The 12659-nt window shown below is 52.8% G+C and overlaps 1 protein-coding gene across 1 annotated transcript in view; it reads left to right on the plus strand.

Moving 5' to 3' along the window:
* The first annotated feature begins 1879 nt into the window (after nt 1-1879).
* ZC3H3 (zinc finger CCCH-type containing 3) overlaps nt 1880-12659 on the plus strand; it is a 358737-nt gene continuing 347957 nt past the window's right edge. Inside the window, exons 1-3 of the mRNA XM_065398821.1 lie at nt 1880-1947; nt 4142-5579; nt 8755-8948. Coding sequence (XP_065254893.1) covers nt 1902-1947; nt 4142-5579; nt 8755-8948 — 1678 coding nt within the window. The 5' untranslated portion in view covers nt 1880-1901. The remainder of the gene's footprint in view (nt 1948-4141; nt 5580-8754; nt 8949-12659) is intronic.

Below are 12659 nucleotides of genomic sequence, written 5' to 3' on the forward strand. Positions count from 1 at the left end.
CGGGCTGTGGGGCTGGGTTGCCTGGGAGGGGAAGAGGAGGGTCAGGGCTGTGGGGATGGGTTGTCTGGGAGGAGAAGAGGAGGGTCAGGCCGGGCTGTGGGGCTGGGTTGTCTGGGAGGGGAAGAGGAGGGTCAGGGCTGTGGGGCTGGGTTGTCTGGGAGGAGAAGAGGACGGTCAGGCCGGGCTGTGGGGATGGGTTGTCTGGGAGGGGAAGAGGAGGGTCAGGCCGGGCTGTGGGGATGGGTTGCCTGGGAGGGGAAGAGGAGGGTCAGGCCGGGCTGCGGGGATGGGTTGCCTGGGAGGGGAAGAGGAGGATCAGGGCTGTGGGGATGGGTTGCCTGGGAGGGGAAGAGGAGGGTCAGGGCTGCGGGGATGGGTTGCCTGGGAGGGGAAGAGGAGGGTCAGGCCGGGCTGTGGGGATGGGTTGCCTGGGAGGGGAAGAGGAGGGTCAGGCCGGGCTGTGGGGATGGGTTGTCTGGGAGGGGAAGAGGAGGGTCAGGCCGGGCTGTGGGGCTGGGTTGCCTGGGAGGGGAAGAGGAGGGTCAGGCCGGGCTGTGGGGATGGGTTGTCTGGGAGGGGAAGAGGAGGGTCAGGCCGGGCTGTGGGGATGGGTTGCCTGGGAGGGGAAGAGGAGGGTCAGGGCTGTGGGGATGGGTTGTCTGGGAGGAGAAGAGGAGGGTCAGGCCGGGCTGCGGGGATGGGTTGTCTGGGAGGAGAAGAGGACGGTCAGGCCGGGCTGTGGGGCTGGGTTGCCTGGGAGGGGAAGAGGAGGGTCAGGGCTGTGGGGATGGGTTGTCTGGGAGGAGAAGAGGACGGTCAGGCCGGGCTGTGGGGATGGGTTGTCTGGGAGGGGAAGAGGAGGGTCAGGGCTGTGGGGATGGGTTGTCTGGGAGGAGAAGAGGACGGTCAGGCCGGGCTGTGGGGCTGGGTTGCCTGGGAGGGGAAGAGGAGGGTCAGGGCTGTGGGGATGGGTTGTCTGGGAGGGGAAGAGGAGGGTCAGGCCGGGCTGTGGGGATGGGTTGCCTGGGAGGGGAAGAGGAGGGTCAGGGCTGTGGGGATGGGTTGTCTGGGAGGAGAAGAGGACGGTCAGGCCGGGCTGCGGGGATGGGTTGCCTGGGAGGAGAAGAGGAGGGTCAGGGCTGTGGGGCTGGGTTGTCTGGGAGGGGAAGAGGACGGTCAGGCCGGGCTGTGGGGATGGGTTGTCTGGGAGGAGAAGAGGACGGTCAGGCCGGGCTGTGGGGATGGGTTGTCTGGGAGGGGAAGAGGAGGGTCAGGGCTGTGGGGATGGGTTGTCTGGGAGGAGAAGAGGACGGTCAGGCCGGGCTGTGGGGCTGGGTTGTCTGGGAGGGGAAGAGGAGGGTCAGGGCCGTGGCAGAGTCAGGGTGGTGGTGGGGACACCTGGGAGGTGCCTAGCAGAGGAGCGTCAGGGTGGACGGGGTGCCTAGGAGGGTCCGGGCAGTGGCGGCGCGGGGAGGGGACGCCAGGGAGGGTCATGCCGCTGGGGCTGAGGGGACGCCGGGGGTGACAGCGATGCGGGGCGGGGGGAGGATCAGGCCGCTGCGGGGCCGTGGCCGGTTTTCCCGTCTCTCGGGGACGGGGACGGGGAGCTGGGTTGGGCTCGTGGGCCCGTTGGGGCTGGCGCGGAGGGGGCAGCTGGAGCAGCGCGGTCCGGCTCGAGGAGACCCGCCCTGGTCCCGCTCCCGAGGCCGTAGGCGGGGTAACCTCTCCTCCCCATCCTAGTTGCCAAGGGAACGGAATGCAGCAGTCTCCGGCGTCACGTGATCAGGCTCCCTCACGTGACCGGTTAACGGGCGTCGCGTGCTGGTGACGTTTCCAGAGGGAGGCTCTCCGGTGCCGGGGCGCAGGGCGATGACGTGACGGGGGGCGGTTCAGCGGCGGGGATGGAGGAGAAGGAGCAACTGCGGCGTCAGATCCGCCTGCTGCAGGGTGAGGGGCGCTCGGCCGCGAGGGGACGGGTCCAAATCGCTGGGTCCAGCGTCCTTCCCCGGGCTGTTGGGCCTGAGGGCGGCCCTTTTACCCCCCGCCGCGCCGCCCCCCCCTTCCGTGGGCCCGTTATTCACTCCCGGTAGGGCCGCCCCCGGGGCCCGTTACCGCCGCTACGCCATCTCCCCCCGCCCCCCCGGGTTTGTTACCTTCTCTGTCTGCTGTCGCGCCGCCCCCCCGGTCCGGTTACCTTCCCCCCCCCAGTCTGCCAGTGTTCCGCCCCCTGGTCCTCTTACTACCTCCCCAGTCTGCTGCCGCGCCGCACCTCAGTCCTGTCCCCCTCCCCCCGCTGCGGTGCGAGGGGCCCAGCTACCCCCGGTAACTGCAGGAAGGGGAGGGAGCTGACCTGCTGCGACACTCCTTTTCCCCGAGCTTCTTGTCCCTGCTGCTGGGATTGGGTCGTGTGGCCCCTCAGTCTGAGCTGTGGTGCAAAGACTGGGCACCTTCCTTGCCTCCCCTGGGATCCCTAAAAGGCTCCCCCAGTCTCTCAGGCCCTTTGCAGAGGCTGGGACCTGTTTGTGTGACCTTGTCTAGTTCCTGGGGAAAGACACCAGTTGAGATCCCGTGCCTGCGCTGAGGGATGCCCTGCTTTGTGGGTTGCAAGGTTGATTTTTCTAATTTGCAGTGTTAGAAACCCCACCTTGGGTCCTGCAAATCCACCTGTGCTCTCCCCTCTGTCAGGGCTCTTATCTTTGACCGAGGGTACCTCTAGACAACAAAAAACCCCAAACCCCGTGGCAGAGAGTCTTAGAGCCCAGGCCAGCTTGGGCACATACTACAGGACTAAAAATAGCAGTGTCAATGTTCCCCCCTGGGCTCTGAAACCCAGTGAGGAGGGTGGGTCTCAGGGCCTGGGCTCCAGCCCGAACCTGAACATATACACTGTTGTTTTTAGCCCCAGGCTCTGAGACACTGCAACACACATTTTTCTTTGCAGTGTAGACATACCAATACTGTCTGAGTTGGACACAACCAGATACACCTGGTCTCATATGACTAATTTTGCACCACCACAGGCATGCATGGAGCTGTACACACAAGTAAGATGACTCGGTCCTTGCTCTGGGGATCTCATAATTTTATTAGATGTAATACAGACCAAGTGTGGTTCTGGGAGGTGGAATGAAGAGCAGCAGAAAAAGTCATGAGATTTTATTTGTGTTTTGATGTGTGTCTTGTTGCTGCTGGATTTTGAAATACATTTCAACATCAATGGAGCAGTTTGTGGGCAGGGAGTTTAGCTGGCAGGTCAGCTTATGTTGCCTTTCTGCAGCTATGTGGTCTAGTTTTTGGCAGCAGGAAAAACTTGTTTTCTTCATTAAAGCACAGAGAGATCCCTCGTAATAATGTGGGGCTCAGATATAGTCCTTTGTTAACCCCTTTCATCTGAAGATCCCAAAGTGCTTTATAAATATTGATATTTTACAAGTCTCGCAATCCCTCTACCCCTGGAAGCATATTCATCCATATTATTGTTAATAGGGAAATTGAGGCACAGAGACATGAAGTGATTTGCCCAAGTGACTCACTTGCATTGTTAATCAGTGGTGGAGATGGGATTAGATCCCAAGCCTCCTGACTGTTAGTCTCTTGCTTTAATAATAAGTCTACCCTTCCTTTCCTAGACCAAATAATAAGCACCTCTATAGGGGACTATATTGTGCTGTATATGAGCAGGATCAGGTTAGGGTTGCTAGGCAATCTCCACTATAAAGGGGCTCAGAGATGCAATGGTGAGAGCTAAAAAGATACCTATAAAAGAAATAAGCAGTAAGTTTTCTCCCCTTCTTGTCTGTCCTCCCTCCTACCGTCACCCTCACCACAAGTGATCTACAGGAACAATGATCAGAGTAGTGGATTCAAGACTGGTGCATATAAGAGGAACTAAACATGGCCAGAAAGTGGGATGATGCAGTATTCGATTGCTATGTAAAGATCCACAATAAGAAATCTGTAATCATTACATAGCTCAGCTTTTCTTCCAGCATTCGTGATGATGTCTGAAACCTACTGAGCATGAGAGCTCATGTAGAACAGGTGTTTTCAGTGCAACGTGAAGACAATCAATTTGCATAACTTGCTGTTGCAAGACTGTTGTGGAAGATGCAACTAACAGAGGTTGTTTTGCTTTCTTCAGGTCTCATAAATGACCATAAAAACATCCATGGAAATGCACCAGTGCCCCCGCCCTCCAGGACTCCAAGGTGGAGAAATCCCAGGCAGACTGCCTTCAACAGTCAGGGAGCATTCTCCGCAAGTTATTCTCAGCAAACTCCAAGGGATTTCCAATCACCTCAAGGTAACTCCTGGAGGAAAAAATACTCCCTTGTAAACAGACCGCCTGCATCAACACATCATCCTGGAAGCAGTGCATCTGCTAACGCACTTCAGGCTTTTGTGAGCCAAAGGAATAACCAGCCTCCTGGGCCACAGGGAACAGGCTCAGAAAGGCAAGTGGGCTTAGCAACAGGTGGTATAGTCATAGGAGTCAAACTGCCACAGAGGACCAACTCAGCCTTGGACAATAGGAACGTTAGTGAGTTGGGATCCCAGCAGAGTTCCTCTGGGATGAAAGCAGCCGTAGCTGCTCCAAAAGGAAATGAAAAGGTTCATGAAAGTTCTAGCTTTCAAAGTGTTGCTCAAAAAGAGGACAAAGAAACGTCTCTCTCTGTCTCCCAGAGTTCATTGCACCAGCCTGCTGTTGCTGGAGGCAGAGATGACGCAAGCCCAGCATATGCGAAGGAACCGGGCAAACTTTGGACTGCAAAACTGGCTAAAAGTGCCCCTGAGTTACGTGACGTTATCAGTGAAAGTGCCATAGCATTAAAATCCAAGCCTCAACAGCCTTCAGCTCTTCCTGATCGAGAATCAGGCTGGCTGGTAGCCTGGAAGAAGCCAGTAGCACACGTTCCAGCTCACTGTAGTTCAGAGCAAGTCATGGCAGGAAGAGATACTTTGAAGGAGCCAAAGACCCTTGGAAAATCTGAGGCACACACAAGCTCACTTCAGACTGTGACTTCAGAGGTTGGGATAAACCCAGTGAAGAACCAGTTTGCAGTACCACACAAGCTACCCAGTTTCCAAAGAGCTGGCTCAGCGCCAGTCTCCAGTAAAGCTTCTAAGTTCAGGAAAACCAACTATACGTGGGTAGCAAATCCTAGTAAATGCCCTCGTGCTGTAAAGAGATGGACCAGCCCTAGAGCTTCTGAAAGCACTAGGAAGCTTTCTGTGGGAGCAGAGAGAACTGCGAAGCCACTGCCAAAGGGGGACTTGGGAGCAAAGCAGAAGAAATCCGGAGGGCATTTGAAGCTGGATGCCTCTCCTAGTAAATACAAGTGGAAAGCATCCAGCCTACAGCCACCTTCTTCAGCTTCCAAGTCAGTGTTCAGGTGGCAGTCTGAGGGACGAAAGGAGGCTGGAGTCTCCCAGGTTTCCAGAGCCAACCTTGGCCTTCAGACTCTAAGCAGCGCATCCATCGGTCCTGGTGGGTTGAAGTCATCTTTCAACGATGCTGCACTTTCCACTTATAAAGTGAAGAGCCGGACCAAAATCATCAGGAGAAAGGGGAGTTGCTGGTAAGTTACTAGTTGTGTCTGAAGTTCTGTAGCTGGTACTAACCTTCTTTGCACTTCTCCCGGGGCCAGTTCCTGCTTTCATTGAAGTCCGTAGGAGTCTTGCCATTGACTTCAATGGGAGCAAATACTCAATTATTTACATTGTAAGCTCTGTGGAACAGGGACGTTCTGTGTACAGTGCGTAGCCCAGTGGGGTCCTGGTCCATGACTGGGCTTGCTAGGTGCTATCGCAGTACAAAGAAATACTTGCTGCTTCCTTTCCAAACACGGGACTTTCAGATCAGCATGAAATATGCTGCTTTTGAGAGGTGAGAGTCCTTAAACTTCAGCTGCTTTATTTCCCACAAACAACTGCTGTTCCCTTTCCTTTTTCCCCAACCGTATCCCCCTCCAAATATATATTGCCCACAGCTCTTATTAGAGACCTACAATAATAAGCTAGTATTCAGTGGGGGAAAAGAAGTCAGTAAGGAAACAGGTTTCGGAGGGGTAGCCGTGTTAGTCCAGGGGTGGGCAGACTACGGCCCAGGGGCCACATCCTGGCCTTCAGATGTTTTAATCTGGCCCTTGAGCTCCTGCTGGGGAGCGGGCTCCGGGGCTTGCCCCGCTCCGCGCGGCTCCTGGAAGCAGCAGCATGTCCCCCCTCTGGCTCCTATGCATAGGGTCAGCCTGGGGCTCCACATGCTGCCCCTACCCCAAGCACCGCCCCTGCAGCTTCCATTGGCCAGGAACCGCGGTCAATGGGAGCTACAGGGGCGGTGCCTGCAGACGGGGCAGCATGCAGAGCTGCCTGGCCACGCCTCTGCGTAGGAGCCGGAGGGAGGACATGCTGCTGCTTCTGGGAGCTGCTTGAGGTAAGCGACGCCTGGAACCTGCATCCCGACCCCCTCCTGTGCCCCTGCCCCAGCCCTGATTCCCCTCCTGCCTCCAAACCCCTCTGTCCCAGCCCGGAGCACCCTCCTGCATCCCCAACCCCTCATCCCCAGCCCCACCCCAGAGCCTGAACCCCCAGCTGGAGCCCTCACCCCCTCCCACACCCCAACCCCCAATTTCATGAGCATTCATGGCCTGCCATACAATTTCCATACCCAGAGGTACCTTACCAAGTCGGGGGTCAGTGCTAATGAGGCCAATTCAATCAGGGTGGATGTGGCCCATTCCCAACAGTTGACAAGAAGGTGCGAGTATCAACAGAGGATTATTTTTTGTACTCGCACCTTCTTGTCAACTGTTGGGAATGGGCCACATCCACCCTAATTGAATTGGCCTTGTTAGCACTGACCCCCCACTTGGTAAGGCAACTCCCATCTTTTCATGTACTGTGTATCTATACCTGTCTACTGTATTTTCCACTCCATGCATCTGACGAAGTGGGTTCTAGCCCATGAAAGCTTATGCTCAAATAAATTTGTTAGTCTCTAAGGTGCCATAAGGACTCCTCGTTGTTTTAGTAAGGAAAGAGGTTTCAGTTTCAGGCTATGACTTAGTTAGATGTAGGGGATGAGGAGGGGAGAAGGAATGATTTTAATTAATTGTTTTATCATGCCTCTCACCCCAAAGTGTTTACACGTTTTATATGCGGATGCCTCTGGAGAAGTAGGCAGCAGCTGATCTGTGTACAGCACTCCGCATTACAGTGGGGAGAAGGGATACCAGGGCAAAAGTCTCTTTGTACAAAAAGTACCATGGGATTGTTGTTAATCCCATAACATGTCTAGCATGATACCATCCCTTGGGCCTGGGCATGCCTTGTCTCTCTTTTTAAGAATTTTTGCAGGTGCTTTTATAATTTCCCATAGATTGAAATTGACAAGGATCCATGTCCCCTTAGTGGTCATGCAGTTTTGGTGGATGCCACTAGGAGAGTACTGTGTGCAGGAGCAGCAGAAATATCCAGCACAATTCATATGCAATGAAACCTCTGCTGTGGGCACATCTGATAAGTGTAATGTACAATAGGAGTGGAAATAAACAGAAGTGAAGGGAAAAGGCATGTGGGCTAAGTCACGCATCCAGGGAAGTGGCAGAAGTTGGACTGATGGTCTAATGCAGTGCTTCTCAAAGTCGGGCCGCCGCTTGTTCGGGCAAAGCCCCCGGCGATCTGTGCCCGTTTGTTTACCTGCCGCGTCCGCAAGTTCGGCTGATCGCAGCTCCCACTGGCCGCGGTTCGCTGCTCCAGGCCAATGGGGGCTGCGGGAAGCAGCGGCCAGCACATCCCTCGCTCGGCCCGCGCCACTTTCCGCAGCCCCCATTGGCCTGGAGCGGCGAACCGCGGCCAGTGGGAGCTGTGATGGGCCGAACCTGCGGACGTGGCAGGTAAACAAACCGGCCCAGACTGCCGGGGGCTTTCCGTGAACAAGCGGCGGACCAGCTTTGAGAAGCACTGGTCTAATGGCAACAGACTTGAGATCAGGACCAAGCTGTATCTCACTTCTTAAGCTAGTGACTGTGAAAGCACTGTGCAGGCATTGTCATGGGAAGGGTGTGCTTTGTGCTGCTGTGTAGCAGGAACTGCATCAATAAACTAGAGATGCCCAGAATGAACTTGAAAATTTTGGTTTCACTGATTTGTCCAGGGCCACGCAATAACACGCCAGTGACAGAGCTTAGATTAGAATTTGGGGGCATCTGGCCCTTACTCCCATGTCCAAGACGCTCTTTTCGTCCATCTTCTACTAATCTCCCCACCGTGCCTTGGCATTGTCTCCTGGAGAGAGGTGAGGATGTCTCCACATGAGTGGTGCTGAGGAGATGGGGTCCGTGGGGTGAGGTGAGGAGAGTTTGGGATCTGCTTGCCTGGCTTGGCCTGATCTTCTCAGCCCTCTTAAGAACATCCTCCTCCAACAGCTATAGTAGGGGAGAGACTGGGAGTGATGGAGGATACCTAGATGTGAGTTGAGATGTCAAAGAGCGCCGTCTCTCTTCATGCTTTCCCAGCAATTGGTTAAATTTGCCCTTTCACCTGGCATTATCCATCAGCATATTTCCATTGCTCTTACCTAGAGAAGCACCGTAGTTCAATGGATTAGGTATCAGACCGGGAGTCTAATCCCAGCTGTGCTACTGTCTCACTGCGTTAGTGGAGAAAGGAGAGCACAGATAGCTGGGGGCGGGGAGTTGCTGTTTGATACCTTTGTGATCCCTTTTTAAACTCCCTGTGTTGCATTCTTTGCAGTTCCCCAACAGATAAGAAGAGCAACTCCTTCCCCACAATGCCCCCGAAAAGCCACTACTCTCTCAGGAAAAGAAACTCCCTGCGGGGAAGACCTGCACCACTGAAGAGAACCCTGCCCAAGGAGCTGGTGCAGATCACCAAGCACAGGCTATGCCGACTGCCAGCCTCTAGAATGCATATCCCAGCCAAAGACGGTAAGAACTTGGACGTGTGATGATAGAGCTGGAATATTGCATGAGGGGGGACAGTTTTAGGAGTAGGTTTTTGGAAGTAGGAAATGAGCTGCTCATTCCTCTGAAGTAAACCTGCTGATCACTGTTGTAGGGTCAGTGTTGAGAAGAAAAGACAGCATGGGATGGGGCCTTCACTCCATCTCAGGGCTTTCTCACCAGGTCCCACTTCTCTAGAGCCTTGCATTCCCCCATCTTGCCCTCACGTGCACTGTGAAACCTCCCCTCAGGACCACCTCTAATTGACAACCACTCTAAAGCTTCCCCTTGCTTCTAGGATGGGTTTGCTGTACCCTCAGTTAAAGACCAGCTTTTACTGGGCAAATGATTGTTTTCAATCGTGTTGTGGATGATGGCGTAAAGTAACTTTCACTGTGTATAGATCTGTGTGCAGCACTGTCATCTTCTGCACGTGTAGGATCAATTCCCTGTCTCTGAACGTATATGAACTGTTGATGGGCCCACATTCCCCATGTTTAAGAAACCTTATTGGTGTGAAAAGAACCTGAATGATGACTGGTCAATGTCTGTTCATTTCGGTTGTGTCCTTCTTTCTCCTCCACCACCGTCACCTTGTCACTCTCTAGATCAGGAAAGGGCAAGGACTGTTCCATGGAAGATCTTGCAATCTAAACAGACACTCAGAACACAGAGAACTCGCTGAATGGTCAGGAGAGTTCAAAAATCATTGTTTAAAGGTTAAACCAATCGTGTCTTTGAGTGGGCTAGAGTTTATAGGCTTCACAGAGAAAGTATGTTTGAAGAAGGACTCAAAGGAGGAGGTGGCAGAAGCGTTGTTTGTAAGGTACAGCTGTAAGATTGTATAATCGCTGTTTTTCCACTAGGGAAAAAACGGTGTGTCTCTCATGAGATGCTCATCTCAGCAAGGAAAAATCTACCTGATAACTGCATCATGGTTAGGAACTGTGAGCATAACAGCTGCATCTCTGCAGGGGTAAAGCATGTATGTGTGAGTTGGTTGAAATTAATAGGTTAATTTAAACATTCTCAAAGGGTTGTTAAAAGAATTAATGTTTAAGAAAGAAATGTTTGTGGAATGGAGTACTGCCCCCTAGGTAGAGCAGCATTTAGCTGTAAAGCACCTCTTACCCTAGATCTAGCTGCTAGAGGATTTGACCTCATGCACATGGACGTTGTGCAGATCTCTGTTTTGTAAGTTGGTGTGTTTCTGGTTTGATCACCTGCTGGGTATGGTGAGATTTGGCAGTTAGTGGCACAGGCTCTCTGTGTCATTTCTGGCCCATTAACTTGTGTTTATATGATTCTCTTGTGTGATCTGGGTTGACAGGAAGCTGTCTCCATAACCCTCCTTGCAGAGCAGGAGCTTTCAAATAACGCAGCCCATTGCTGCATTGGCAACTTGCCGGGAGCCTGAGGGCTGCACCTAATTGGCATGAACATGGAACAGATGAGATCTAGTGGTTCCAGTACAGGACTGGGAGTTGGGAGGCTCGGTTCTGCTACTGACTTGCTGTGTGGCCTTGGGCAAATCGTTTAACATTGCTTTCAATTTTCTCCTCTGTAAAATCGGTTTAATGTCTACCACAGGGGTGGGGAGGGCGAGTATTGTTTATAAAGCACTTGAGAGCCTCACATGGAAACTACTATAGGGGGCAAGCCTTGAAGACTCTTGCTTTCAACAAGTGTGGGTGGGAGGAGATGGGGTACTGGGGAGTGTGTGCACTTAGCCGGTTGGGGTACAACAGTGTGGCTATTGCTCTACTGTTACTGATGCTGCTGCTTATTTGAGTTGGAAGGGACTGTTCTGTGCTCTGGCGACAGGAATCGGCCTCAAAATGACTTGGGCCTGAATTTTCTGGAAAATGCACGTGCAGTTGCCTAATTTGCATGTGGAATTACTAGGCTTACATGCACAATTGCAGTCACTGCACGTGCAGAAGAGCAGCTGCATGTCTAACTTGTCATTTGTATGCACAGATGCTGCTGTTAGACAAACAAAAGACAGTCAACAGGGCAACACTTCAGGTGAGAGAGAGGATCGGGGTTGTTGGTGAGGAGCAGGGAAGAGTGATTTTCTGCGGAAAGTGGGTGTTTTATATATTTTTTTTATGGAGGGATTTGGAGATCTGGGGAGAGATTGCTTTGCACCCGTGGTCAGGAAGAGTGTGCCGGGTATAGTGGGGAGAGGTTCCAGAGGTAGTGAGCCAACATGATAAAAGGCACAACGCAGTGTGTGGGAGAGGAAGGTGAAGAGAGATGAGATGTGCATTTAGGTGTATGATTGCATGTGTTGACCATCTGAGCATTTGTGATTGTCAGACCCCTGGAAACCAAACCAGTCACTGTGCAGTGGAGTTGAGGCTCAGTTTCTCTCAATTCCCTCTCTAAATTCTATTGCACCCGGAGAGGCTTTTAGGTTGCTGGAGACAGGGCACCTACATGAAAGGCTTGGGTGGAAAAGATGGTCATGGTACATGGACGCTGCAAATGGAACCAAAGGTCTCTCTCAGCTCACATTGCACTTAGGAAATCAACTTACCAAAGACAGTTCAGCCACAAGGCCTCTTCAGAGATCATTTCCCGAGGGACAAGGGAAGAGAGATGAGGAGAGTGCCCAGGGCTTTACTGCATGTCAGTGAGAGTGTTTCTGTGAGGGCACAAGTATTTGGTGAAGGCTAAGGGGAGACTAAGGCTATGTCTACGCTACAACCCGTGTTGGCAAAACTTGTGTCACTCAGGGGTGTGAATATTCCACCCCTCTGAGCGACATAGGTTACACTGACATACGCGCTTGTGTGCACAGTGCTATGTTGGCAGGAGAGCTTTTCCCACCGACATAGCTACTGCCGCTCACAGAGGTGGGGTTTTTTATGCCGATGGGAGAGCGCTCTCCTGCCGGCATAGGGCGTCTTCACCAGATGCGCTGTAGCGGCACAGCCGCATCGGTACAGCTGCATCGCTGCAATGCTGTACATATAGCTATCCCCTCAAGCTGTCGAGAGCACAAAGCAGCAAGGATCTAGGAAAAAATGAATGCTAAAGCTGGTAGCTGGAAAGAGCAATGTAATGACAGCTGCTTAGTTCAAGTAGTGGGGTCTGCATGGAAGCCTCCGACAGGGTGCTGTACCTGCTCTAGGGGTATATACAGCATTCAGTCTCCTGAGTTGTTGATCTGGCACCTTTCACCAGCATGATGTTCTCGGTGTCACAAATTTAAAAATTCTTTACAATTCACCTCTTTTAAAAAGAACATTTTGATGCATCTGCTGAGGTGCTGGAACAAGTTGCTCTTCTATAGATGCTTTGAGGGGTGCAGCAAGTTCAGTTTGTAGTAATCCTTTGCACTTTAAGTGCTCTTTATCCCCGGATCTCAAAGCACTTAGGAGGCGGGTACATGAGAAAACTGAGCCACCGAGAAGGGACGTGGGTTCATCGAGCTGAGTCAGTGGCAGAACTGGGACTAGAACCTCGCTCTCCTGACTCCTAGTTCTTTTGTTCTAACTGCCGGACATGAAGTTTTATTGAGCCCTTCGTTTCTGGAAACCTGGCTTCAAATTCCGCAGTGGTTGAGCTGCAAATGAAAATGAGCGTGGGGATCTCTCAGGACCTAGTAGTTACCTGTCCATGTTGCAGAAGTACCACAAGAGGTGTCCGTATTGGCATTTTCTGCTCTGGAGAGGTCCATGACTCCAC

This window comes from Emys orbicularis, chromosome 2, assembly GCF_028017835.1.
Source record: "Emys orbicularis isolate rEmyOrb1 chromosome 2, rEmyOrb1.hap1, whole genome shotgun sequence".
Taxonomy (NCBI): domain Eukaryota; kingdom Metazoa; phylum Chordata; order Testudines; family Emydidae; genus Emys; species Emys orbicularis.